Source organism: Lathamus discolor, chromosome 19 (genome assembly GCF_037157495.1).
Source record: "Lathamus discolor isolate bLatDis1 chromosome 19, bLatDis1.hap1, whole genome shotgun sequence".
Classification (NCBI taxonomy): Eukaryota; Metazoa; Chordata; class Aves; order Psittaciformes; family Psittacidae; genus Lathamus; species Lathamus discolor.
Genome location: NC_088902.1, coordinates 3,055,602 through 3,080,732, shown reverse-complemented (window position 1 = coordinate 3,080,732; position 25,131 = coordinate 3,055,602). Strand labels below are relative to the sequence as shown.

At 45.3% G+C, this 25,131-nt stretch overlaps 1 protein-coding gene across 1 annotated transcript; it reads left to right on the top strand.

The window, feature by feature from the left end:
- The first annotated feature begins 1,114 nt into the window (after window positions 1-1,114).
- On the top strand, window positions 1,115-24,656 carry NUDT3 (nudix hydrolase 3). Its single transcript, XM_065698728.1, has 5 exons — window positions 1,115-1,556; window positions 13,059-13,169; window positions 20,155-20,199; window positions 20,733-20,817; window positions 22,082-24,656. The coding sequence occupies exons 1-5, from the start codon at window positions 1,458-1,460 to the stop codon at window positions 22,249-22,251; spliced, it is 510 nt and encodes a 169-aa protein (XP_065554800.1). The 5' UTR covers window positions 1,115-1,457; the 3' UTR covers window positions 22,252-24,656.
- The last annotated feature ends 475 nt before the right edge of the window (window positions 24,657-25,131 follow it).

The window sequence follows — 25,131 nt, the reverse complement described above, 5'->3', positions numbered from 1 at the left end:
AGCGTGTGGTGGTCGGTATGAAATGCCACCTACTTTCTAATAGAATATTTGACTTATTAAAGGGAACATCCAAACAAGCAGGTAAAAATGGCTTTTGTTTTGGGGTGAAGAACCCCAGTCTAGACTCTTCCACAAGGAAAGTATTACCTCCACAGTTTTAATCTACCAGTCTATGAACCTGCTGGTGTGGGGTAGAGAGCGGAGCCCGTCCTCATCCTTGCAAAGCTTGTGAGTGTTCAGCCACCTGAGCTGATGGGGCCAAGGGTCCTGGCTGGTCCATGGCACCTCCTTTCCAGATGGAGCCTCTGATGGGATCCAGACCTTCATTCTACCCTCTACAGAGTCAGAAGATTACAAGTCCTACCCTCCGTGTCTGCCTCTGTTGTGCAGTGGAGGATGTTAAAGCCAAACCAGTGCTGGGCAAATGCTCTTCAGGGATGTGGTCTCCTTGGCCAGGGTTTTCCTGCTGGGGGAGCACGCAGAGCTGCGGCTGTGGCACCCCTCGGCCTGCTGCTGAGTCCCGAGTGTGGTGTCTGCAGCGGGGCGATGCTGATCCTGGCTGCTCGGCCATGGGGGCAGGGAGTGCCTGCGGTACTGGGGGGCCATGCAAGTGAGCTCCCTCCCCATGCGGCTCGGTGCAGAAAAGCGGCTGCGGGGTGCGGAGCCCGGGGGCTGCCCCGCCGTGTCCCGTCCGTTCCGCTCCTGCCTCGGGGTACAATGAGAGCCCCGTAACCGAGCTCCGCCACTGGCGTAAACCGCCCCCCCGCCTTGCGCAAGACGGGTATTCTTCCTTTCCCGGCGTCTGCGCTCTTTGCGTAGAGCCGCTGTCAAAGCGGAGCCATGTGCCCTGCGGACTCCGGCGGCCGGCCGTGCCCCGGCGCCTTTTGCGTAACTGCCAGGGCGCCCAGCACGCAGCCGCCCGCCGCCTTACGAGCAGCCGTCTTATTCTCGAAGGCGGCCTGCGCCGCTGGCTCAGAGGGCTAGCGTCGAGGTGGAGGCGTGGTGGCGCCGTCTGCGCGGGGGGGAGCGATTCTGGAAGCCGGGCTGCGCCGTCTGCGTGGCGGGCGCACCGTGAAGCAGCAGGGACTAGCCGCCACCTCCCCCGCCCGGAGCCTCTACGCCGTTTGCGTAGCGTGCCCCAAGATGGCGTCGCGGTCGTCGTCGGCGGTGGCCGGAGCGCTGGCAGCGGCGGCGGAGCGGCTGGAAGTGAAGGGAGGGATGAGGCGGGCGAAAGGCGGCAGCGAGTAGCGGGCGGCTCCCGGCTGCGGGAGACAGAGCGAGACCGAGACAGAGACTGTCGCGGGGAGGCGGCCCCCCCTTCCGTGCCCCCCCCTCCTCTCCCCGTCCTTCCCCGCCCGCCCCTCGCGGGAGCCCCGGCGGGTCCTGCCCGCCCTCGCCCTCTAGGCCGCGGGCCTCGCCGCGCTCCGGCCCGACCCCGCCGCCCCTCGGAGCGGAGGATGATGAAGCTCAAGTCCAACCAGACGCGCACCTACGACGGGGACGGCTACAAGAAGCGGGCGGCCTGCCTGTGCTTCCGCAGCGAGAGCGAGGAGGAGGTGAGGGCCGGGGGCCGGGGCCGGGATGGGGGGCGAAGCCGGGGCCGTGCCTCTGCCGCAGCGGGGCTTTTCCCCTTTAGGTTGACGTGAGGCGTCGCTGTAAAAGTTGGTGTTTCCTTTTCCTCTTCATTTCTCTCCTCTAAACATGAGAAGAATGCTCAGTGATAGGCACTGTGCGGTGGGGTGGTGGAACAGTCTGGTAAGGAGCGCTGTGGCACGGGATGGGGTTTGGCAGCGGAGTGGACCGACCACGCTGGCAGCACTTCAGTCCAGCACATCACATGAGATGGGAGAGGAAACCTGACCTTGGATTTATAAAAAGAAACTGGGATAAAAGGGGACTGATGGAGTGCCAGAAGTTGCTGTCCAGAGAGGCTTGGGAGGAAGTGGGAATTAAAGGTGGATTGGTTCGTTTGAGAGCAGCTGTGTTGCTAAGATGTTGTGTTGTTGCCCGTGGAGTTAAAGAGAGAAACTTTGCTCGGATGTGCGGTGTTTCGCTATCCTTGGTTTGATGTCCTCTTAGCGTGGGCTTGGAGGGCTCGTGGCCATGCGTCTTCTGGAGTCAGGTGTACTTCATTTCACTGAGCGGCTGTGCTAAAGCCTTTGTTCCCCTGATTATCATATTTGTAGCTACAGGAAATCAGAAGGGGAATGCACACAGTTCACTGGAGGAAAGTAAATGACCATGCTGGCCGGTTACTATTTAACGTGAGGAAGGAGGCTTCACAAACCCTTTGGAGCTGTGCTGTCATGGTGAAGCGCGTCAACATTGCAAGTATCAATGGTCTGAAGTGAAAACGCTGTGTTTTGGTGCAGCGTTCCTTATAGCTGGTCCCTTCCCACTGACTTTCAGGACATTTATGGTTCTTTGGGCAAACTATGAAGAGGGACATAATCGTGTTGTAAGGATACTGGGCTTAACCAGCATGGGTGTTTGGAGGCGTCTGAGTTTCCTCATGGGGTTTTAGACAGTTTGTAAGGCCAAGGCTCTTCTCAAGAGTTAGGTGCTTGACCATGTTTGATTGCAGTATGGGTGAAGATAGAAATGTACTTTTAATGGCCACTCGATGCAGTCAGCCTTTGACTGGTGGTTACTCTTTATTTTACAACATCACATGGGCTCTAACTTACCCCGTGGTCTCTTACATCTCCTGGGCAATGGAACTGGTGTCCCTTATGGTGTTGGTGACGCAAAGGTTTGTTAACGTGGTGGTTTCACAGTACTGAGCCAAGATGGTTGAGGAAGGAAAAGCACACTCATTCCAAAGAGCCATGGAGGCTCTTGAGCATCATTATCTCCCTTGAGCTTTGCTCAGTGTTAATGTTTGGCCTTGTCTCTGATCCCCCCAGATCATCAGGTGGTGTGGTGAGCTGTCCTGTGACACAGGAAGGAGCATTAACTGCTTTGTAAGTGGTACAGTATGGAATGTAGATTGATGTCCCTCATACATGATGTGCTTCTTTGTGAGCGAGCCACAGAAGTGGTGAAGCAATGAATGACAGTTTTGTTTGAGTTTGTAGTGGCCTCCTGGAGACATCTCGCAGCCTTCCAAACACCATATTTCTGTAGGGTCTCTGTGTGTTTAATGCAGAGCTGGAACTGCATCCTGTGTTCTCCTCTCACAGAGTGGACTTTTTCAACAGATGCATTTCAGAACGTGATGATGGAGCCACACTGAATGGGCTCAATTCGCAGATGCTGCTCTTGATCTTGGTCAAAAGGTTGAGAAGCCATTTAAGTTATGCTTGTATTGACCTCAGCAAGCAGGAAACCTTGGTTTTTATTAATTTATCTTTATTATTATTTCTTAGCTTTCTTCTCATTTGTTGGCACTTAGTTAAATTTTAAGTTGAGAGAAGTCTGCTTGTTTAATCTTACTGCTACTTGCTCTTTTTCAATGACAAGAAAGGTGTTGCCTATACACACTTAATGATATACTTCAGCATGTCTGGAAAGATTTCTTGGTTGGTTGGGTTTTTTTTCCTCTTGGAGAATAAGAACTTTTTTTGGTGCCACTGACATGTTGTTATTGATTACTTCTGTTTAAGTAGAATTGAGATCTATTTGAAAAGGGGGGGGACATGGACCAAACCCAAAGTATGTTAGTTACAGATCTAGTAAAAGCTTTCTGTTGAAAAATAAATAGAAAAGGCATGCTTTGATAAATAATTTAAACTTGCTGTATTAAAGTAGTATTTTTTTCCTAGGATTGGCTGTTTCTGGTTACTTTTAAGCACTCAAGGAATAGTAGAGCTGAACTCTTGAGTTTCTTCTTCGTTTCCTGCTATGGATTTGAAACCACACAAGTTTTCTCCCTTTTTGAACCCTGAATTAGTTCCTTAATGAGATAATTTCAAATGAACAAGAAGAAATAAGAAGAATCCTGTTTCCATTTCCAGAGCAGGCTTTTCCTTTCTTTTTAGGTGTTTACCCCCTAACTTTCAGTTCATAGATTTAATTTCCTTTACAATCTCAGCAGTCAGTGGAGATTGCTAAACTAGCACGTCTTTGGTTAGGCGTTACATTTGCAAAGAAAGGTTCTTAACATAATAATGCTTACTTTGATTTCTTTTTAGTTTTGAAGTGCTTTAGTTTTTCCTTATGCTGCTGGTGGTTGCACATTTTCCCTGTATTGAGTTTGGAAGCTACTACTTTTGGACATGAAAGAAGCTCTGGAACATTTCTGGAAGACCAAGCATTGGCTGAAAAGGTGTCTTTGTGACAGTATGCCTTTAAAAAGCAGTACAGGGAGAATTCATTTAAATGTGGATCTCAAATAGAGCAAAAAAATACGTCTCTTAATTGGCCCGTGTGGAAAGAATCTGCATCTGTGTTGTTTCCTAAACAGCAAAGGCGCTGCAGTGTGGTGCCTCTTTGGGCAAGAGGGAGAACAGGGGAAGCAGCAGGATTCATTCAGAGTGTGAACAGACTTCAAAGGACCTTTTGGCAACTGAACGCCAGGATCCTGCTATTTTCATCTTTTAGGGTAAACTCCCTTGATATTTGCTGCTTCTGCAGCAGTGGGGAAGGAGAATGTGCAGATCAAGAGATCCCAGGCTCGTGTTACCTCCGAAATCACTCCTCTTACTGCGTGTGATGTCAGTGCCTCTCATTATTGCTATTATGGTGTTATTTTTAAATAACACAAGTATATTTTTTTTTGTGTAGACCAGCTGTTTCGATGAGGAAATGTGCCAGAAAATTTCACTGATGTCTTACTATTAAGAAGCAGATGGAAGCCTGCTCAGTGGCAGCATCTCTGCTTTATACTTCAAAATAAATCAAAAGGAACCGTTTGGCTTTAAGTCCCACACTGGTCCAGCTACAGGTTTAAGCATGCCTGCATTGTATCTGGTGAAAGGCCAAGCTGCTCATTAACAACTGGTATTTTTAAAGACTTTTTGGAGGAAATGCTTTGGAAAGAATAGGATCCGGGGTTGGTCATCTTTTCTTAATTGTGAATGAAATCTAAATTGAGAGGAGAAAACAGAACTTTCACACAGGGTCTGCCGAGGGCCAGCCCGCTCATCAAAGCTACATTTATGTAGCCCCACAGCCTCCGTTGGGGAAAGTAATTTGAATGCAAACGAACCCTTTTCTTCTTGCTTTTGCTGGGTCAGTTTTAAAGCAAGCTGCGTTGTAATACAGCAGTTCTCAACTTTTGACTGTAGACACACAGTGATGATCACACAGTGTTCCTGGGCCATCCTTTGTGCGTTTGCTCCAATATAAAAATAACAATAGCTAAGCCCACTTGGAGTACTTCAGTGTTGGGGTATAAAGGGAGCCCACATTGTGTGGTCATCGAACTTTCCATGGAATATAGCCTTAGAATCTCTGTTCTTATGGCTTGGCTTGACTCTATGCGTTCCCTTCAGCTACATAAAAGGGTTGTGGTGGAAACCCAATTAAAGTTCTCCCTGTCTGTTGCTAACACATTACCACATCTCCAGTAGGATAGAGGCCAGTAAATGTTTCTCTTGCTTGTGCTTCTCCAGTCGCTCTCAGCTGTGCCTGTAGCAAGGTTTCTCCACCTGCAAGAGCGTAAACCTCTGCAGAACCTAGCTTTCATCTTAAAAAGGGTTTAGCTTTTCCATGAATAAACAATTTTAGAAGCAATTCCATGGTTTCTTGTACTTTCCCAAACTGGGAAAGGATGCAAATTGTTAAACTTTCACTTAATTTCCTGGAAGCTCTGTAAGCTGTTGTGAAACTGAAGAACGGAGTCAGTTTTGTTCTGCCACAACTCAAGCAAGTGATGAATATGGAAAGAGAAGGGAGTGTGCTCCAGCCCTGCTTTGATGAGATAGACCCTGCTGCCTCTTCTCCTCTGTAGAACGCATCTTTGACAGCTTCATCTCAGATCCATTTATTGCCTGAGCAGAGGCTGTAGCTGGTTTTCCCACCTTTCCTTCCTCACTCTCTGTCCTGTCCCCCTCTTTAGTGGCTGTGCATTTCGGTTTGGTGTTTTGAATCTTATGCTTGGTTCCCTGACATGGTTCATCTCGGCACTGCTCAGATGTGCTGCTGGAGTGAGGAGGCAGGTACAAGCAGTTGGGGTGTACCAGCAGGAACTGCAGCCAGACAACCTGATTTATCCAGGGATGGGGGTCTCAAGTTCTGGAGAAGCAGCTCTTTCCCTTCTCAATTGAAGGAAAATGATGATGTGGTTGAACTTTATCCTTATTTTTTTGAGATAAGGAAAGTCTCTCCTGGTTTGCACATACCTCTGTGTGTGGTTGTCCACTAAAATCGGACAGAATGAAATGAAGAAGCTCTTACCTCTACCTTATCAACTGTAAACATCAGTGTTCAGGGGCTGTATGTACTACCCAGCAGTTGGGAAGCAGGTGCTCAGTTTCTTTAAGCAGTAGTGTTTTCAGTCCATCCAGACACTGACTGCACAGACCAGTCAGGACCTTCCACGTTTTGTGCACATTGATACAGCAATATATGTCTTTCTGGCTTTGTTGTGCAGTGGTTAACACACGCTAACTCTGTTCTCAGACTTTTCATGTTAACATGTAAAGTTCAGAGGGATACCTCCTGGGTAGGGTTTTTTTTCTTAAGATGCTTCAGATGGTTTGAATGGTATTTTAATTCAGACTGACTTGGGTGGTTACTTTTTCTTGTGTAAATAACATGTATTGATGTTAACACATAGAATTAACTACTTGCATCTGAAAAGCTTCTGGAGTTTGCATGGCTGTAGAGTTTCTGCATGGTTTATTTTATGCATAGGACTTGTTACTCATAGAATCATAGAATGGTTTGGAATGGAAAGGACCTTAAGATCATCCAGTTCCAACCTCCCTGCCGTGGGCAGAGACACCAAACCCGTAAGTGTATACCTGTGCAGCTGCTGACATCCAGAGTCATTTGGTCTGTGTAAAAGGCCTAAATACTAATTTTGTGATACCCCCTCCTTATTAAACAAGGCAGTTTAGAAGCAGGCATCCATTCTGGAAAAAGTCTGCCCGGACGAGGTGTGCAAGTACTGAGCGGTCAACAAACTGACTCTGACAGGCAGAAACAGGCTGTCGGGGTTGGGGTCTTTCAGTGGGAGTGCCTCCTTATCAGCCCTTTGCTTCTGAAACAAGTAGCTGCTGGTTCAGGCATTTCAGCTGTTTTCTCTGTCCTGGCCCTGCTGTGAAAGGCATGTTGCAGATAATGGTTGTGGTTATCTAAAACAGAATTCTGATGGAGGGAGAGGAGTCCGGATTGTGTTCTTCAGTGAGAATAAGCAGTCGCTCTTAAAGTCACAAGAAAGCGGTAGCAGCAGCAATATGACTGTGATATTTTGAAGCCAGTGCAGCACATGATGATTTGTGATTTGTTATTCTAAGTAGCAGCCTAAATCTATGGTTATAGTATTGTAGGTGCAATCAAAACACTTGAAATGACTTGAACTTCTTCCAGTTCACCTCTTGCTCCTGTTTCAAACTTGTGCTTTGCTTTGGTCAAGTTCTGTAGCACAAATACTTTCACCTTCTAGCTGTCACTGTTAATTCCCAGCCTCCAGTTTCTAGGTACCACGCTAAGTTAGGTCGCATTGTGCCATGGAGCAAGGTGTGAGTGTGTGTGTGTGGAAGTAACACTTGTCTAAGGAAATGTGTCCTGTGGGGATGTGCTGTAATGGTCAGGAAAGGGTTTCTTTGTGGCCTGCTGTTGAGGTTGTGCATATTCTTGTCTTAGCTAAAGCTATTGTCGTGTTGAAAGCTTGCTGACCAAAGGCTGTACTTGTTACTACTATGTGCTAACTCCGTAACGTGCCATGAATAGCAAGAGGGTGGGAGAAGCCCTCATGTAAACCTTGTCCTGTGTATTTAGACCATCCTGCTTTAGCAGTTTGGCAAAGCCCCTGTTTTGTTGTCGTGTAATTGAGGCTGTGTTTCTGCAGTTAAATGAGATTATTTTTTGCCTGGCTTTGCTAACTGCTGTGTCTCTTTTCCCCTCCTGCTCCTCTTGAGCTAATTTGTCAGCATATGCTGTTCTTGGTGTTAAAAAGTGGTTTGATGGGGTCAAATCGAGATCCCAGTTTTGTCAGATATAAATGCATTAAGAGCAGTAAGGGTGTATTGGGATTGTGAGAACGTTTGTTAACTTTGAGTAAAGCATGAAAGGTCTTTATTATGCTGGACACAGAGCTGCACCGGCTACAATATCCTGCCTGGTCATAGGGTGAATTGCAGAGTCTCCAGCACTGCTCAACTCCAAACTCCTGCATACAGAGACTCTTATTAAATTGAAACTTTCAAACAAAGACAGATTGTACAGGCCAAAAATCATTGAAGTCAGCCATCTTCTCGCCCAGTTTCACTATAGTGTGTTGTGAGACGTTATTTTCTTGTAGTCTCCGCTCTGATAAATAACGCTGAAGGGTGAGATGAGTTTAAATGTGCTTTAGACGCTATGCAAAATACATTTTGTGGCTTAATATTGATGGAAAGCACGAAAGAAAGTGCAGAGGCTGTTTCAGTAGCCGGTAGCTATAGATCGGCTTCTGGCAGCAGGATGCTGGCTGGCCCAAACCCCATGCATTTAACATCTTGTCTTCTGTTTCTTACTGACTCTGCCAGCTTGGTTGTCCTTAGGCTGGCGCGTGTGGGTAGGACTGGCTCTGCCTGGGAGCCTGGAAGATTCACAGCTCATTTGCTAATAATGTTGTGGCCCATCTAATAATGCTGTAGTCCTTTTGTCTTTGCTGTGGAGCCTCTTTCTAGGAATTGTGTTCCTTACAGCGTAACTACTCCTGTTTTATTTATGGGTGGTGGTGGTTGTTTAAATCCACCATAGCATGAAAGAACCTGGGAATCCCTCAGTCCCTGTTCTGTTAACTGGGAATGAATTCTCCGCCTCATTTTGGTTGCCTGGTTTCTGCTTTGCAGAGCACCATTATTTCTGGGTGAGAAAAAGAAAGAAGGGAAAAAACCCCAAACCGACTGATGTGCATACAAAGGTTTGTAAGGAATTAGGTCGCTCCCAGCATCGTGTGTCAGGGACTCCCAGATTTATCCAGTGACTAACACTATTCCCTTTTCCCATGGAGCGCCGAGGTTTGCGTGTGGCGGCCCAGGCAGCCTTAGGTCTCTCCGCATGTTTCCTGTCTCCCCTAGGGAGAAGTTGGTGGGCAGCTCTGGAGCTGTTTGGAGTTGGGTGTGCGCGCTGCTTTGAAGGTTGCTTACCATGAGGCCACGATCCAGCACTGTTTAGGAGCCCCTGCTGCAGGCTTCAAACTTTGCTTGTTTTTCTTACCTTTCTCTTACTTGTTTGATCCTGTGGGAGAGCTGCTTCGGGGCCGCCTTGTGCATTGCCACAGAGGCTCCTGTTGCTCATTTCCCTGCTTTGAAATGACATCACTGGCTTTCAAAGCCTGGAAAACAGAGCTTGGCTGTGTGACATGATACCTGCAAATGCTTTTCCAAGAAGCCTGCAAGACTTGACTCCAAATTGTGCCCCTAAACCCCTTTGTAGGCCAAGAGAAGAAAATGGGAAAGGAACCTTCCTTTGTGTTTGGGTCTGATGTAAAATAATAAGTTGTGTCATTTTTGGTGTATTTTTTACGACTGTTTTGATTAAAATCTCTTCTTTAGCTTATATCCAAATCAGGAGTTTAGTGTAATTAAGAAGTTAATGAGCAAAAATGGAGATATCTAGGACACACAAGGTGGTCCTTTAGAAAACAATGTACTCTTTATTTTGTAAAGTTTGTGTGTACTGGAAATTTTCAGTCTAACTGAGCAATTGAATACATGGGTTTTTGTCATGTTACGGTGTACAGTGAATGTGGAATTGCCCTTCTCTGCTTTGTCTTTTTGGTGTAAGTTACCCTGATGCTATATCCTGTGTTCTGAATTTAGCAGATAATTCTGGCTTGGCTGCAGCAGCAACACGAGCTATTGCATCTCTTCTGTACCTGCTTAGCTGGTATCTTTCCTTCCCCAGGTATTTTATGGTTGCCCATTCAGCTACTGGGGGGAAAGGTTTCTGCAGGGGAATGCAGCTCTTCTCTTAGGGACAGCATTTGGGCTGTTCCCCAAATACTAATGGGCTTTCGGAGAGAGAGGCTGTTTATCAGCACATCTCATTTTACTGCCTTGGGGGCAGTTTGTAAGACATTTGAATGATGCTGCCTTGTGAGGGGGGCAGGTTTGTGACCTCCTGAGGAATGTGAACCTACATGAGTCTATGGGACCCGATGAGGTACATCCCAGAGTCATGAGGGAATTGGCTGATGTCGTTGCCATCCACTCTCCATGATATTTGAAGTGATGGCAGTCAGGTGAAGTCCTAGTGACTGGAAAAAAGGGGAACACTGTGCACCCCTTTTTAAAGAGCCCTGAAAGGAAGACCCTGGGAACTAGGCCCCTTTGTCTTGGGAGAGCTCATTGGTAGCAATATCCTGTTTAAAGCTGTTTTAAAAGAATGACCTGGTAGGGCATGTTTCCTGTTCTCTCTTGATGGGATTTCCTTTTTATTAAACAGGAAATAGTCTGATTACATAGAAGTGTGAGAATGACAGGTTTTTCCTTCCCACTGAGGGTTGTTCATGTTAATTCTATTCAGAAAATGCTCAACTGCCGGAGCAGCTGAAGTTAATTTACTTTGCCTAAACCTGTTGTTTACACCTCAAAGTTCCTACTGGTGTGTTGCTAAAGCATTGTCTCGGGCCGAGCAGGCCAGCAGGCTTTCCTGTACAGGACTTTGTGCAGAGGTTTTCTTAGCAGATGCTTTTTCTCACAAGTGGAAGGTGACAGGAGTTCAGTGGTACGAAGTGTGCTGTGGTCTCTTTCTGCAGCTTCTCCTCATCTTTTTCTCTTGGTTCTTTTAATTCAAGCTGGAACTCTGAATTGAAATCGGAAATGACAAAGATGATGCTTCTCTATCCAACAATAAAACATACGGGAAATGTCAGTTGCTATTCTTTTAACTTTGTCCTCAGAGTCACCTGCTGAAGTGAGGAATTCCAGTGGAAGCTCTTCTGGTAATGGGTCAGGACAAAGGAAGTCCAGCCCATGGCACCCGGCTGCTGGCTGAGCCATGAAGGCTCTGAGGATGAATAGTTTCCATTCCCTCTTCAGGCATGACTATTGATCATATTTCATGTGGATTGGATGGCTGGGGGAAAGGGATTCTCTTTTTGGAAGGCAAAATACTATGGGATGTTACTATATAGTAAATGCTGCTCCATTGCAACCTAAGGCAGAAGGTACGTCAGGTAGTGAGCATCTCCAGTAGGAAACTGCAGAATTAAGGTGGCTTGTTCAGCTTAACTCATTTCTAGTGTACATTTGCCTTGGTTCAATAGGCTGGGGAGTGCTCAGGGATTGAAATGGTGGTGTTGGGTAAATGATGCTTCTTTACGCCTTGCAGGATTCAGGTGTAGGGTCTGACAGAGGCAGGAAGAGGAGGCTTTGAGACATCATTGTTGATGAGATTCATAGAAGATTGCTGATGAGAGGAGTACTGACACTCGAGAACAGCAAGTTCAGTTCCAGGCTTAGGAAAGGTTAGACCAACAGTTGCCAAAGTGTTTGTTGTGAACCCTCTTCAGTTTCTGCCTTAAGCTTTGCTGCCCTTGGTTTGAGAGCCATTGGTCAGTGCCCCTTGTTTCCTCACCCTTGTGTGTTATATACTCTGTGGTCCTCTTTCCCCTGTGCTGAGCCTGGTCTGGGTGGCCTGTAGAAGGAAAATCACATTGATGGTGGTCAGGTGGCAGAAGAGACCTCGAAAGATAAAAGAGCTGGGAAACCCTGGAAATCCTGTGCTTGGTTTTGCGTCACAAGTTTGATTTTGAGCTCTGTAGGTAGGTTTCCTCCTGGTAAATAGTGCAAATCTGTTCCTATCCTACTGATAGATCAGCATAGACACAGCAAAGCCTGGGATTTGAGTGTCTCGCACAGTCTAACTTGGAAGTATCTGAAGCTGTTGCAGCTGGCCTGTAACCTAATTGGACTGGTATGTTGGAAAGTTTCTGAAGCAAGTCGCTTTGCCTCTAAGCTTTGTGCCAGTGAAATTATGAAGTATAGCATGATGACTCTAATGAACCAGCTTTGTTCAGAGAGCTGAAAACCGGTATTTGTTTTTAGTTTCCATCTCTGCTCGTGGATGTGTTTCAAGTAGATTTAATAAGCACAGCCCCTCAATGTTCTTTGGGGAAAACTTGTAGCTGGTTGAGATTGTTGGGGTTTTTGTTCCTGGAAGATGACAAAACAAAAAGTGAGCTTGTACAGAGCAGAATTACACTGGAATGAAAGGTGTTTCAAGGAGAACTGCCACAAAGCAAGCTTATGAAGAGCAGTTGAACCTGATTCAAAGAAGTCCTTCTTCCTTTGCAGTGGCTTAATGTAGGGTTGTATTTTGTTAATATCTCACTGAACAGCCCCATCTAAAACAAAACTACAGAGCTGGACCCTGGTGCCTGCTGCAGAAGAAGAGGCAAACAGGGAAGTTGAAGACCTCTGTTAAAACAAGTGTCCATAAATGTTTCAGTGGGCAGTTACCTGGCTTTTTTGTGTGTCACCAGTGTAACTGCAGAGGCAGGTGAGGCCAAAGGTACCAATGAAATCAAATGAAGGTACCTCTGCGAAGGGAGAAGGTGTTGAGCAGCTTCTGTGCCATCTTGTGCTGTTGCATGATGTGTATCCCAGGCTGTCAAGACTTAAGTAGTGACTTTGAGTAGTGAACTCTTCCACTGGAAGTGCTGTGATGCTGTATTAAACAGCAAATCGCTTCGGTATGTGGAGGCATAATTTATTCTGCGACACATCAGAGCGGTGGGGAGGTAATGGCAGAAATAATTCAGAGTGTTGGAGTGCCGAGGTGTCACTGATAATGCTGGTTTGCACAGCTGCCTGAGAGGGGCTCAGGAGGTTGTCTTGGGAAGAGCGGAGTGTTCTCAAGGACGTGGTGCTGTTTGGAGATGTGAGGGAAGCAAAAACAACTCCTCCTCCTCAGCCCGGTGCTGGAGTTCCCACGTTGCTGTGCTCTGCTCCCCACAGGTGCTGCTGGTGAGCAGTAGTCGTCATCCTGACCGATGGATCGTCCCTGGGGGTGGCATGGAGCCCGAGGAGGAGCCCAACGTGGCTGCGGTGCGGGAGGTCTGTGAAGAGGTGAGTGTGTGGATGGGAGGTTCTCAGTTTTGTTTTCTCTGTATGAAGAGGACTTCAAGAGACAGCTGTGCTTTTGTGGGGCTCTGTAATACTTAGGTAGAAGGTAGCCAAAACTCCTAATGTCTTCATGGTTTGGGGTATTTTTTTACCTGAAGCCGTTTCAGAAAGGAGATAAACACAGATCAGTTGTCTCTATGGGGAAAGGATATTTTCCTCTTAAAGCTGGAAGAGCAATCTTATTCTTCATAGGGAGTTTGAAGGCAGCAAATGGCAGCTGAGTGCCTTGTGTGTAAAACCTGTCTTTAGATGTCTCTTCTGAATATTAGCAAATTGGAGACATGCTTGAATTCAGAAACTATGAAAAGATTATATCCGGGTGACCAAGTAGGTTCACAATTATATAAGGCAAGATTAAAAATGCTTTCAAGAGGGTTATAAATCTTTGTGCTGCAGAACAGAAGTCGAGAGCTAATTGGTGGGAGGAAGCTTCTGCAATGGTGGCTTTATTCAATTGCCTGGTATATGGAGGGTTTTCTCTGAAGTATTTGGAAGTACCTCCTGCTGCCTGACAAAATGCTGAATATTTGGGCCTTTGGACTAATCTAACGTGGCAGTTCCTGAGTTGTGTGTTTCTCTTTGGATGTTTCTGTAATGCAGCAGTTTCTCAGAAAGATATGAAAGATTACAGAGTCAGAAGTTGCTTTGGGGTTTTATTTTAAGTGCCTTTAGGTCCCTGTTAGTATTGGGGATTGCTGCTTGCAAGTTTTGTTTCCAGCCTGTAACACAGCTCCTGCTTTTTCAGTAGCTCAGCGATCTTACAAACACATTGCAAGCCAAAGTGAGTTGAACCAGAAGAGTAGGAACATTTTTAGCTTCAGACTCCTGCTTTACCACCCAATCATTACTAATAATAAAGTTATTTGATACAGAAGTCAAGGGTTCATTCAGGAGATGCATGGCTTTGCCTTCCAAATCCTCCAAAGAAATGTGTATCAACCCTCCCCTCCCCTTGGAAGCATCGCTCTCTTTCCATGACAGCGGTGGCTGAAAGGAGGCCTTGGCATGGGCTCAGTCTGCAGTGGAGAAACTGGTTTGGGCTGGCTGAGATAATCCCCTCTCGCTCAGCTGGTGTTCCCTGGCTCACGTGGACCGGTGCCGAATGAGAGTGTAATTCAAACTGTGGCAGCCTGGCAGGGTTGAGTCATTCCCAGCAAAGCACCTATCTGCTGACTGCCGCTCCGCACGCAGTAAACATGGAGAGCTCCAAAAGCGCAGGATCAGCCCAGCTGCTAACCTCAGTGGCACCTAGTCAGGTGGGAATGTGAAATGGAGCTGTCGGATGCTGTTACAGGAAAGGCTTTCCTGAAAGTGGGCTGCAGAATGGCAGCCTGTCACGTGTGGGACATTACTTGAGCACTTGTACAGCTTAATGGGGAGGCTGCTGGCAGAGGTAGGGAGCATGGGTTGGCTCGCAGGGGTGCAGAGCCTTCCTCAAACAGGTTTGTGTTCCAGGACACTGCTTATAATCTACACACAAAATTACAGTGTATACAACTGTCTTAAGCTTGGGGATGTGTATATGGAGGGGAGTGTTTGTTGTATTACAGCTGTAATGCTGTAAGGGACTTGTGCAGCCAGTTCCCCAGCTTGTGCTATTGATTTGGCCAAGGAGGTGTTTTAGGAGACTGCTGGGTAACTGGCGTGCATGCTAGCTGGGAATCCTTGCTTATCCTTTCACGTGAATTTGGCTTTTCGGGTATTTGTAGCCGAGGCTGATCCCCAGTAGGTTTGATGTCTTCGCTTCTCGCCTGGGACAGGCATATCTGTCACTTGCAAAGGATCAAGAGGTTAGCTGAGCAGGAGGAGACTGCTGCTTGTCCAGTTTGCTATGTGTCAATGAAAACAAAGGAATTTTTATCCTAAAAGAAGGTGTTTTGCTTGCTGGTCCAAAGTTGTGGAAGGAATTTGTGGGCTTTCTTTCACTGACTTTGGTATGCCTTTTTCCAGTTTTTAATAAGAGACAGTTGGAAGAGCTGTATAGACTCATTACCCTTTCAGTTGCTTGTGGTCTTTGACGATGACAATAGGCTGGGTTTTCCCAGTTCATGCTTTTTTTGTGTGGTATGCATCTTCTTTTTAAAATACGCTTCCCTAAACTAAGGTTTATAACTTGTGCATTCACTGTTCATGTGTTACCTTGTGCGTATTTGAGTGGATCCATGTTATTGCTGGAATAATTGTCATATAAAGAAAGCTGACTTTTTCCTCTTTCTGATTTGCCAAGTTTTAGAAGATGAAAATGAAATACCGATTCTGAGTGGAACCTGTGATCCCTCTGTCCCAGTTTGAGTCAGAAGTCCTTGTCCTAGTTTGATGTAGTCCTTATCTATATTAATCTCTACCAGCAGAAGTATTAAAGTAGACAGGTACCAACACTTGTCGTGCTTGCTGTTGTTGGCATAAATCTGAAGTGACTTGAGTTCTTGGGCATTGTTCCTAAGCAAAATGGCAGTAGACAAGCACGCTGGCTCTGAGTGAGAGCAGAATAAAGCCAGGTTTGTTTCTGACAGGTTGTTGAAAGTGATGTGGTCAGTCTTGCACAGCTGGAAACTCCACGTATATTCTAAGGTTACCTTCTAGACCCATGGTCCCTTCTAAACCAGGCATTACTGCCAATGTGGCACATGTTTTGCTTCTTCATTCTTGGATTTTTTAATGCTGTTGCATTCTCTCCCCCAAAATTAGTTTCATGTTAGGGTTTTTTTTATGGGTGTGAGCCACTGGTGAAGAACATGTTTTAGAAATAGATGCCTTAAATTGCACTTATTATAGAGTGACTTTGAAAAAAGCCTCCACACTCATCTGTTAAACCCAAAGACGTTTCATTTTGCACTTACAGCATCTTTCACATCCTGACCTTTAAGTACTTAGTAAATGTCAAGTTCTATAAAATTACGGGAGTGTTAGTCATGCTTTCTTCATGGGAATCAAAAGCCAGATAAGTTCTATGATCAAACAGGCAGTTGATGCCAATATGAAATATAGTCCATCATGATAGTACTTTGATCTGGTTGCGAGATCTCTTCTTTTCTCCTCCTAAACATGCTTTATAAATACTCTGTTCTATTTCACGTATTTTGTTAGTGATTTAGAATATGAATATTGATGGCTGTCAGTGCTAAAATAGGAAGGTATTTCTTGTTAATATTGCAAAGACCATGGGTAAATGACTGAGATGATGGTGGTGTGCTCCTCCTAGATTTAGTAATACAGAGCAAACTGTGGTCTTAATTCACTACTGGCTGTTGCCCTGTACTTGGAACTTCATACAAGTGAGTGCAACATCTTAAAGTTCTTTGCTCTGTCATGGTGATTCATTTCTACTTCCCAAATGTAAAAGCATATATTGGTTGTAATGCAGTAAAGAATTGGATTAATAATTACAGCCCTCCCTGAAATGCAGTAGAGACAGCACGAAAATTTGCCTGGCAGGTCTGTAATTGGTGGCTTTAGGACTTGTCTGAGCTAGCAGGCTCCATGGGTGTGATTTACTGCCTTCAGTACTGCAGGTATTAGAGCAAAGATCTGGGTGTTTTACCATAGTCCTCTTGCCCAGCAGTAATCTGTAGTAGATGCAGGCTTTGAGCCGAATAGAGCAAAGTAAAATAGCTGAAATTCCAACCCACATTTTCCTTAGCTCAGATGGAAGGAAATAAAAGCTGTCCCTAGGAACAGATGGTGTTGCTGCAGGCTGCTTTTTGCATCTGACCCAAACTTATTTTCAGCTTTGAAACCTGAACCTGCTGTTCTTGGATGTCTTCAGTCATTTTTCTTTATTAAAACAAGTTGTTCCATGAACAGCAGAACTAGTAAAGCTTCATTTCCTCCAGATTCTTGTTGCTTGTCCTGAACACCCATCCCACCCCTCTGGGCGTGCGGCAGTGGTTTGAAGCCATGTGCTGTTTTGGATCAGCTGGCTGTTACTGTGGCATCAGTGCCAGATCTATCTTTTCCTCCAGTGAGGTCTATCTTGGATGTTGGAAACTGGTTTGGATCTGCAGGGCAGTGGAAAAAGAGCTCATTTTGCAAGCTCTGTCTGTCTTCTTATACCTGAATATGCCTCTTCCTGGGGGATGCTGTGGATGGACTGATTTGCTTTACTATCACACCTGCAGATAGAACAGTTGTTGCTGGTTGGTACGTTTAATAGCATCCTCCTAGGACATGTGTGTATTCTGAGGATTGCAGCACGGCCTCTGCGCTTGGTAGGGGAACATGTGCCCAAATAAATTGTGCTGTCTGCCAGACACTGTTGTATCCCATGAGGGCAGAGGATTCTCAATCCATTTACTAATGAGGAGAAAATTCCTGAGTCATCTGGTGCAAATTAGGCTTTAGGTCCAGCTTTAATCCTGGGTGAGCCTGTGACTGTGCTTTGAACTTGTTAAGAAAATGCTCATTCTCCTGCAGTGAAGTCAGGAGGATGCTAAAGAGCTGGCCCATAGCAAAGCAAGAGGTATGGAGCTGGCCCAAAGAGGAGCCTGGCAGCTATAGATCATTTTCTTGCATGTCTTGAGTAACTTCCGTGGTAATAACTTGTGTGAGAAGATCAGTGGCACTTCCAGTTTTGTTTGTTCCACTGAACAGCGTGTGTGGTTGTCCAGAGACTGTGACTTTCCTATTTGTGTGTGAACGAAGTGCTTTATCAAAAATAGGTGTATGACAGTGCAGTCGGCCTGTGCTGGGTATACTGTATGTTGTCTTTAAAATCTACTATGCCAGTAAAATAGGGTGAGAGCCATTGGACTCCAGGTTGTAACAGCTGATGCTCTTTGCAGGCTTTGATAAGGACTCTCTTTATAAATTCAGCCTAATATTCGTTTGAATCAAACCATTAAATTATGTCACCGTTTACTACTGCATGTGATAAATTCATATGTGAAGAAAACCTTAGCACTTGTTTGAGTTGTCCAAGTGATAATTCAATGTAATGTGGTTTTCCTGCAGTGTATGTTTGTCTTGGCATTGCTTTTTGTGCCTTTATGGATGAATAAGACCTGGCAGAACAGAGAGGGATCCTAGTTTGTAGAGAGAGTGTTGTTTCCATCACCTCTCTGTTTAACCAGAACAAAAGGAAGGGCTCCTCACCTGCCTGTGTTACTTCAAGCACAGTTTTAGAGCTGGGAATAAACTGCTTGGGAGGTTGTTTGTGCAGTATCCATGCTCAGTTTCAAGGCTGGCTAGTTGCCTGGAGATAAATTTGTTTCTAGTCAGGCTTGAGAATTCACTAAACCATCACCACAGCATCCCTGCCTTCTGATTCAGTGCCTTTACAGGTAAGTAAGGAGAGCAGAAATTCAATAGCCTTCTCCAGGAATAAGTGAAGAGGATTTGCTTAAGGCAGTTACTAACCTGTAACATTTCATTACGTTTCACCTTTTAATGTGTTTGTATATGTATTTGTGGAGGTGGAAGCTGTGTGTTCCTCTGGCTCATTGAGATGGCTGCTTAAAAACATCAAGAACAAAAAGCCTCACTGTCTGAGGAGTCCTTTGAATGAAATTCATTTGAAGCATTTGCCTTCCAACTCACTTCTGAGAGCGATCAGTCCAGGTTAGCAGCAGCAGCAGCCATGCGGATGAGATGGAACTGCTCACCCACAAAGGTCAGAGCCAGCTCTGTCCCGGGCGCTCTGGGGCGCGCATACGTGCGAACGCTGACCTTCATGGAATTGCTGTTTGACTCCAGAAATAGCCTCGTGGTTCACAGGCAGTGCTGCACCTATGGGCTCAGCAGGATGTCACAAATGCTGATGAGACAATAAATTTTGTGTCCAAAACCAACATAATGATTCAGTTCAAAAGCTCTTTCCTAGAAGCAGGGATCAAGGAGCATGTTACAGAAGGGATCCTAGATTTCTAGGAGTGCTTGTAGAAGGGGAAGCTACAAGTCCTTTTCTCTCAGGGCAGTTCTGCCATCAGCTGTGGCAGATGAATTTACCTTCCAGACACAGCTGGATTGTATGACAGACTGTGTGTGTTCATCTAGACCAGTTCAGTGTTGGAGGAAAAGCTCACCTTGTCTGTAGCGTTGAGTTCCAACCATTTACAGTTGGAAAAAGAAGGGAATGTAAATTATTGGGGGGGAAAAGGAGGGGTCTGGTGGCAAAGAGTGGGAGAGCATTTTGCACACATGCATGGTGCAGCATCAGGAAGCAGAGATGAGAAACAGCACTTTGAGAAGGCGACTGAGCCACAGTGGTGAGTGGATGTATAACAAGTGACAGAAAACGAGGTTAAGTGGGTAGATCTTTGGTCGTATGCAAACAGAAGACAAAACCGTTGCTTAGATCTTCTCTTGATTTGTGTCTGTGCTCAGAAGTCTTCCTTCAGTGTGCGTCTTGTGTTTTGCGTTACATCAAAAATAGTCTTGCTGCTGTTGTGGAGGCCACATTCCAACATTGAAAGTATTTTGTGTTTATATTGGCTCACTTCAACTGCGTGCAGGACACCCCTGAAATACCTTGTAGCTGTTGTGTTGCTTTGATGGTGTAAGTGGATGCCTTATACATGCTTCAAAGGTATTTTCATTTTTAAGGGGTAGAACTGCTGAACCCCAAAGCAAATTGTATCCATGCTTAGGCTGTAATAAATTTCAGAGCTGATTCTGGTCGTTCCGAGTGTGTTGGTATGCAGTTAGTAACTAACCGTAGAACTTTCTTTTCCTCTACATTGAATTAAAAATAGTTTGAATATAGAAAAAGAAGAAAAAAATCCTGGGAATTCTTGCATGGTTGGAGTTGGTTCTGCACTTCTGTCCTTTTTCTTGGGATTGTGTTGTTTTAGGATTAACAGAAATCTACTGCATTTGCTTCCTGCCCTAAAGGAGCTGCTCCTGCACAACAAATAAGGAAATGTGTACTGACATATGTATCTGTACCTGTATGTTGTTAAAGCATGTTTCTTTCTCTTTGAACTTTCCATAGGCTGGAGTGAAAGGGACGTTAGGAAGATTAGTGGGAATTTTTGAGGTAAGTTGCAGACCATTGAGGCTGTGAAATACTGATGCAAAAAAACAATTGTCTTGGAGTAAAACTCACTTCCTCGCATGCTGTGGAGTAAGCTGGATAACCAAAATTTCCCATTACATAGAAATGGATGCTGATCCCATCATCTGCATTTTCCACTTCAGTTGCAGTCACTGGTGATAAGCCGGTGAAACAGGGAATGTTTCAGTGCCATGGAGCAGCCAGGAGCGGTGCCCTCCCACTGTCACCCATTACCAAACCTGTTGCAGATAGACACCTACAGCGTGGTATCCATCCACCTTGTACTGCCTTACACATTAGAAGCTAGACTTTTTGGCAGCAATCCCTATTAATTGCTTTCAGACCCTCACTTAAACACAACAATTTTGAATGGCAAAGAACGAGCTGCAGTGTGAAAGCAGCTGCAATAAGGTACCACAGCATCATCCCAAGGCAGCTCACACCTTGTAGTCACCACGTGCCCACCTGCGTTTTTTCCCTCGGTAGCTTTGTCCTTTCTCCCTTTTGCCTTCTAGAATCGGGACAGGAAACACAGGACGTATGTTTACGTACTTATTGTCACAGAAGTGTTGGAAGACTGGGAGGACTCTGTCAATATTGGTAAGTTCTTTGTGCTTGCTAGCAATAACTGGTTTGATGCAGACAAAACACTCTGGGAGCTGCAATCCTTGTGAGAACAGTCAAGAAAAGTTATAGTGGTGTATCCTTTGGTTGCTTGGGGAAAAAACCTGTGGTCAGATTGATGCTTTTGGTAACCCCTGTGACCCAGGAGAAGTCAATTCAGCTGTACAGCTGCCTCTGCATCAGTTATGTGTCTAGTTCTTGCACTTCAAGATACTAAGCAAAGAGCATGAAAAGCTGTCCTTTCTAAGGCTAGAAGAAAGTACATGTGGGCAGTGTGGATTAATCATTCCCTGTTATCTTTTTGAACTCTTTTCCTCTAAATCAGATTCCCAAATGCAAGTGATGCTGTTCCACATGACGTTTGTGGGTAGCACTGTAGTGTCTGTACCCTCACTTTCATCATGCTGTGTATGGAAGAGTTTTTACAGAAACATAGAGTCATAGAATAGTTAGGGTTGGAAAGGACCTCAAGATCATCCAGTTCCAGCCCCCCTGTTATGGCAGGGACACCTCACACTAAACCATCACACCCAAGGCTTCATCCAGCCTGGCCTTGAACACCATCAGGGATGGAGCATTCACAGCTTCCTTGGGCAACCCGTTCCAGTGCCTCACCACCCTCACAGGAAAGAACTTCTTCCTTATATCCAATCTAAACTTCCCCTGTTTAAGTTTTAACCTGTTACCCCTTGTCACATCACTACAGTCCCTAATGAAGAGTCCCTCCCCAGCATCCTTATAGGCCCCCTTCAGATACTGAAAGAGTAAGAAATGAGTGATGTCCACCAAAAACTCAGGTTAGCTTGCAGATGGATAGGAATTGAGTGGTGGTTGGTGTGTGTTGTTGTGGATTGTCTTAAAATGAGTATCTGACTTGAACAGAAATTGGGGAACTAGGAAAATAAATGGCAGGGGTTTTAAATTAGGAAACACAAGGCCAGTTTGTTTGGACGGTGGATGTACTGCCCTAAAGGAATACCTGGCATGGGGACAGAGGAGCCATCAGTGTAGTGTTGGGAGGAGGTGCCCAGGGTAGTCTGAAAAAATGGGGGGGGAAAAATCTGGAAAAATGAGGAAAAATTTCCCAGTATCTTTTGAACTGACACTTTGCTACACAGTGAAATGATTCTTGCCTTATTGGTGCACGTGATAACGATTGAAAGCTATTCAGCGGTAATGTTTAAACATAGAAAGTGTAACTTTGTTTGACTGCATCTGCTGATTTTTCTGTTCCCAACAGGAAGGAAAAGGGAATGGTTTAAGATTGAAGATGCCATAAAAGTTCTGCAGTATCATAAACCGGTGCAGGCCTCGTATTTCGAAACCTTGAGGCAAGGTTGTTTGGCAAACAATGGCACTCCTGTCATGACCACGACATACTCTGAGAGCTCTGTGCCTGACATCAGATGACTGAAGAGGTCCCTGTGAGAGAGATTCTGAGAAACAGACTGAAACATGGATTTCCCTTCCCCGTCCCCTTTTTCACATGCCTCCTCTCTCAAGCCAGGCATGGGCAGCAGCAGCCTGTGGCACAGCAAGTGGTGAGAGTGCTGCAATTTAGTGCAAGGTGGGATTTATTTTATTATTATTTTTTTTTTCCTTTTTGTTGGCTTTTTTTTTTTTTTTTTTTTTTGGCTTTTTTGGGATCTGTATTTTGTAAAATACATTTTGTGCATGAAGTGCCCCTTTCTTTCCTGTCACACTGCTTCCATGGCCTGGCGAGCGAGGCTGCCAGTCTGGCCTCTGCCTTGTGTTCTGAAGTGTCCCGTTTGTGTCAGCCCAGCCATAGCCACTTCTTTTTTTGGGGTTGTTTTTTTTTTTTTTTTTTGTTGTTGTTTTTTAATTAAAAGACTTCAAATGTGAGATCAATTCTTTTAAGTCTTAGTCTGTACTGTCAGGTGCTGTTCAGACCTGTGGGGGGGTCACTTGCAGCGCATATGTATAAACTTTTTTCTTTTTTTTTTTTTTAGATGGAGAATCTAACGTTTTAATTTTTCAGGAATTTGGTTTAATCCTGGGCTGCTCCTGCAGGAGGGGTTCGGAATGAATCTGTTTGCCTTTTGTTCTTGTTTCTTAAAAACTCCACGTTCTGTGACCGTGCTGGTGGCTGGGCCAGTTTACTCCCCATTCGGTATCTCCCCATTCAGTGCAGTGACACTTGAGGGCAGAGTTTTCATCACCTGCAGACATCCCTGCTGCTCAGTTGCTTCTCCTCCAGCTTCTGCCAATGTCTCTGCATTTGCATCAAAATGAAACAAAAAGGAGTTGGTCTTTCAACACTTGGCCAAAACAAAATGAATAGCCTCAGAAATGCTACGATAGAAACTGAATTCATTGTCTGTGGTAGGGATCCAGAGTGGGGTCAATGCCTGACAAACTGGAGCGTCAATCACCAATGCTGTCCTGCTGATCCTGCTGCATCCCGCTGGTGTCTCCTCTTGTCCACATGCCTTATACCGCGTGAACTGGATACCTGTAACTTGTGCTAAAGCGTCGGGTTGTATTTACTGAGTGTTACTGCACGAACCCTCGGCCGGGTAACCACGTGTATCCCTGCAAACAAGTCCTGGGGGGGGGAAGAATTCAGGTGTTCAGTCTCTTGTCCTGTGGTTCTGCAGCACTTACGGTTGCACCATGGAGCATGCTCGAAATGTGTAAACTCTCCCTCTGTGAAAGGTACAGCTGACTCTGAGCAGGATTGTTAGGTGGAGGAGTCCATTGTTCAATAGGATAGTGTCCCTGATGCATTGGCACACTTCACATTACTTTTTTTGTTGTTTTTATTGATGTAAGTTTCATGCTGTCTTGATTTGCCAACAGTGTTGTCTAGTTGGGGAATAAAAGGGGAAGGGTTGGGACTGGGGGGGTTTGGGGGGGGTGGGTTGGGACAGGTACAAGTTTTGGGAGGGGCATTAATTAATCCCTGGCTTGGGACAAGAAGAAGTTGCGGAGTTCAGTAACTTCTCCTTTGTCAGAGCAGAGCCAAGATGTGAAATTAAATCTGCAGTACTCTTTTTTTTTTTTCTTTTTTTCTTCCTTTTTCCTTTTTTTTCTCTCTCTCCCCCCCCCCCCCCCCCCTTATTTAACAAAAGAATATTCTAATAAATACTCACTGTTCCAGAGTTTTTCTCTCTTCCCGAGAAGCGCTCACAATATGAAAATCTGATAGAAATATCCATGGAGCCCGGGACAGGGGGGAATGGTATCTTTGCTGGTTTGGCAAGAAGCTGTTCATTTTAAGATCCTATTCTGTTCCTTTTACTTGTTCTTGCTTTCATCAGTGTGGAGTAGCAAGGCCAAAAGCAGTGCCAGTGATTGCTAACATGGAAAACCACGCAGAAGAAAAAGCCGAGGCATTATTCCAGAAGTAGCTTGAAGCCGAGTGTCTGGAATTGAGCCTAAATTACACCAGTTCAATTCACTTCAACTTAGAGACGAATGTACAATACTTGCTTACTCTGTGCTGATCAGCCTGAACCAAACTCTCAAAAGGGCTTGAATATTGTATCTGGAAGTGTACAAGAAATTCAGTCACCGAGCCGTTGAGTGGCACCTAACACAGCCATCTACTGCCTTCGATTGAGTTTTTGTCTTTACTGTACAGATTAGTACGTTCAAAATGCTTTGCAACAAAACAGCTGGTACTCCTGAAAGAGTAACTGCAGTTTTAATATCAACAGCATGCACAGTTTTGTTTTTAAACTAAAGATGTTTTTACAGGGCTGTTCAACTGACAATTTAGGGTAGAATATTGTTAATGACTCGCTAATGGCTTATTTGTTTGGGTCAGAAAAATAAATTGTGCCAAGAAAGTGTTTTAATGTGGCATGAATTAATGCTGTTAACACAGGGACATGGAGTGGCTGATATTAATGCCTTCTTAACTGGAAATAGCTCCTGGGGTAGAAATAGCCTTTGTGCAACAGATGTGACTTTCGGAGCAGGCCTTAGTCCTGTGCTCCTTGAACCTCTCCCTGCACCACACAAATTCCCTTCTTCATCAGCATCTGAGGTTCTTCTCTAGTAGTGGTGTAGCTGCACGTCCGAGCAGTTCAAGCAGTTTCATCCAACATGATGTTAAATTGGTTTGGGACCGACAATCAAACTACCTTTTAGTGAGAGAAGAGTTGTTCTGGGCTTCGTGGACAGACTGGTGCCTGCTCGATGGACCTGCTTAGGGCTGCTCTCATGACCAACTGCTAAAAACCCTGTAGGATTAGACTCAGGCTTCCAGCATTGCTAAAACTGGTGCTATATTGAGCTAGTGTTGGAGATAGTGGGATTCTTACC

Excerpts from the sequence above, each read along its gene's own strand:
- NUDT3 (XM_065698728.1), top strand. The coding sequence starts at position 1,458 with ATGATGAAGCTCAAGTCCAACCAGACGCGCACCTACGACGGGGACGGC. Across the intron at positions 13,170-20,154 it reads TGCGGGAGGTCTGTGAAGAG|GCTGGAGTGAAAGGGACGTT; the intron begins GTGAGTGTGTGG and ends AACTTTCCATAG. Across the intron at positions 20,200-20,732 it reads GATTAGTGGGAATTTTTGAG|AATCGGGACAGGAAACACAG; the intron begins GTAAGTTGCAGA and ends TTTGCCTTCTAG.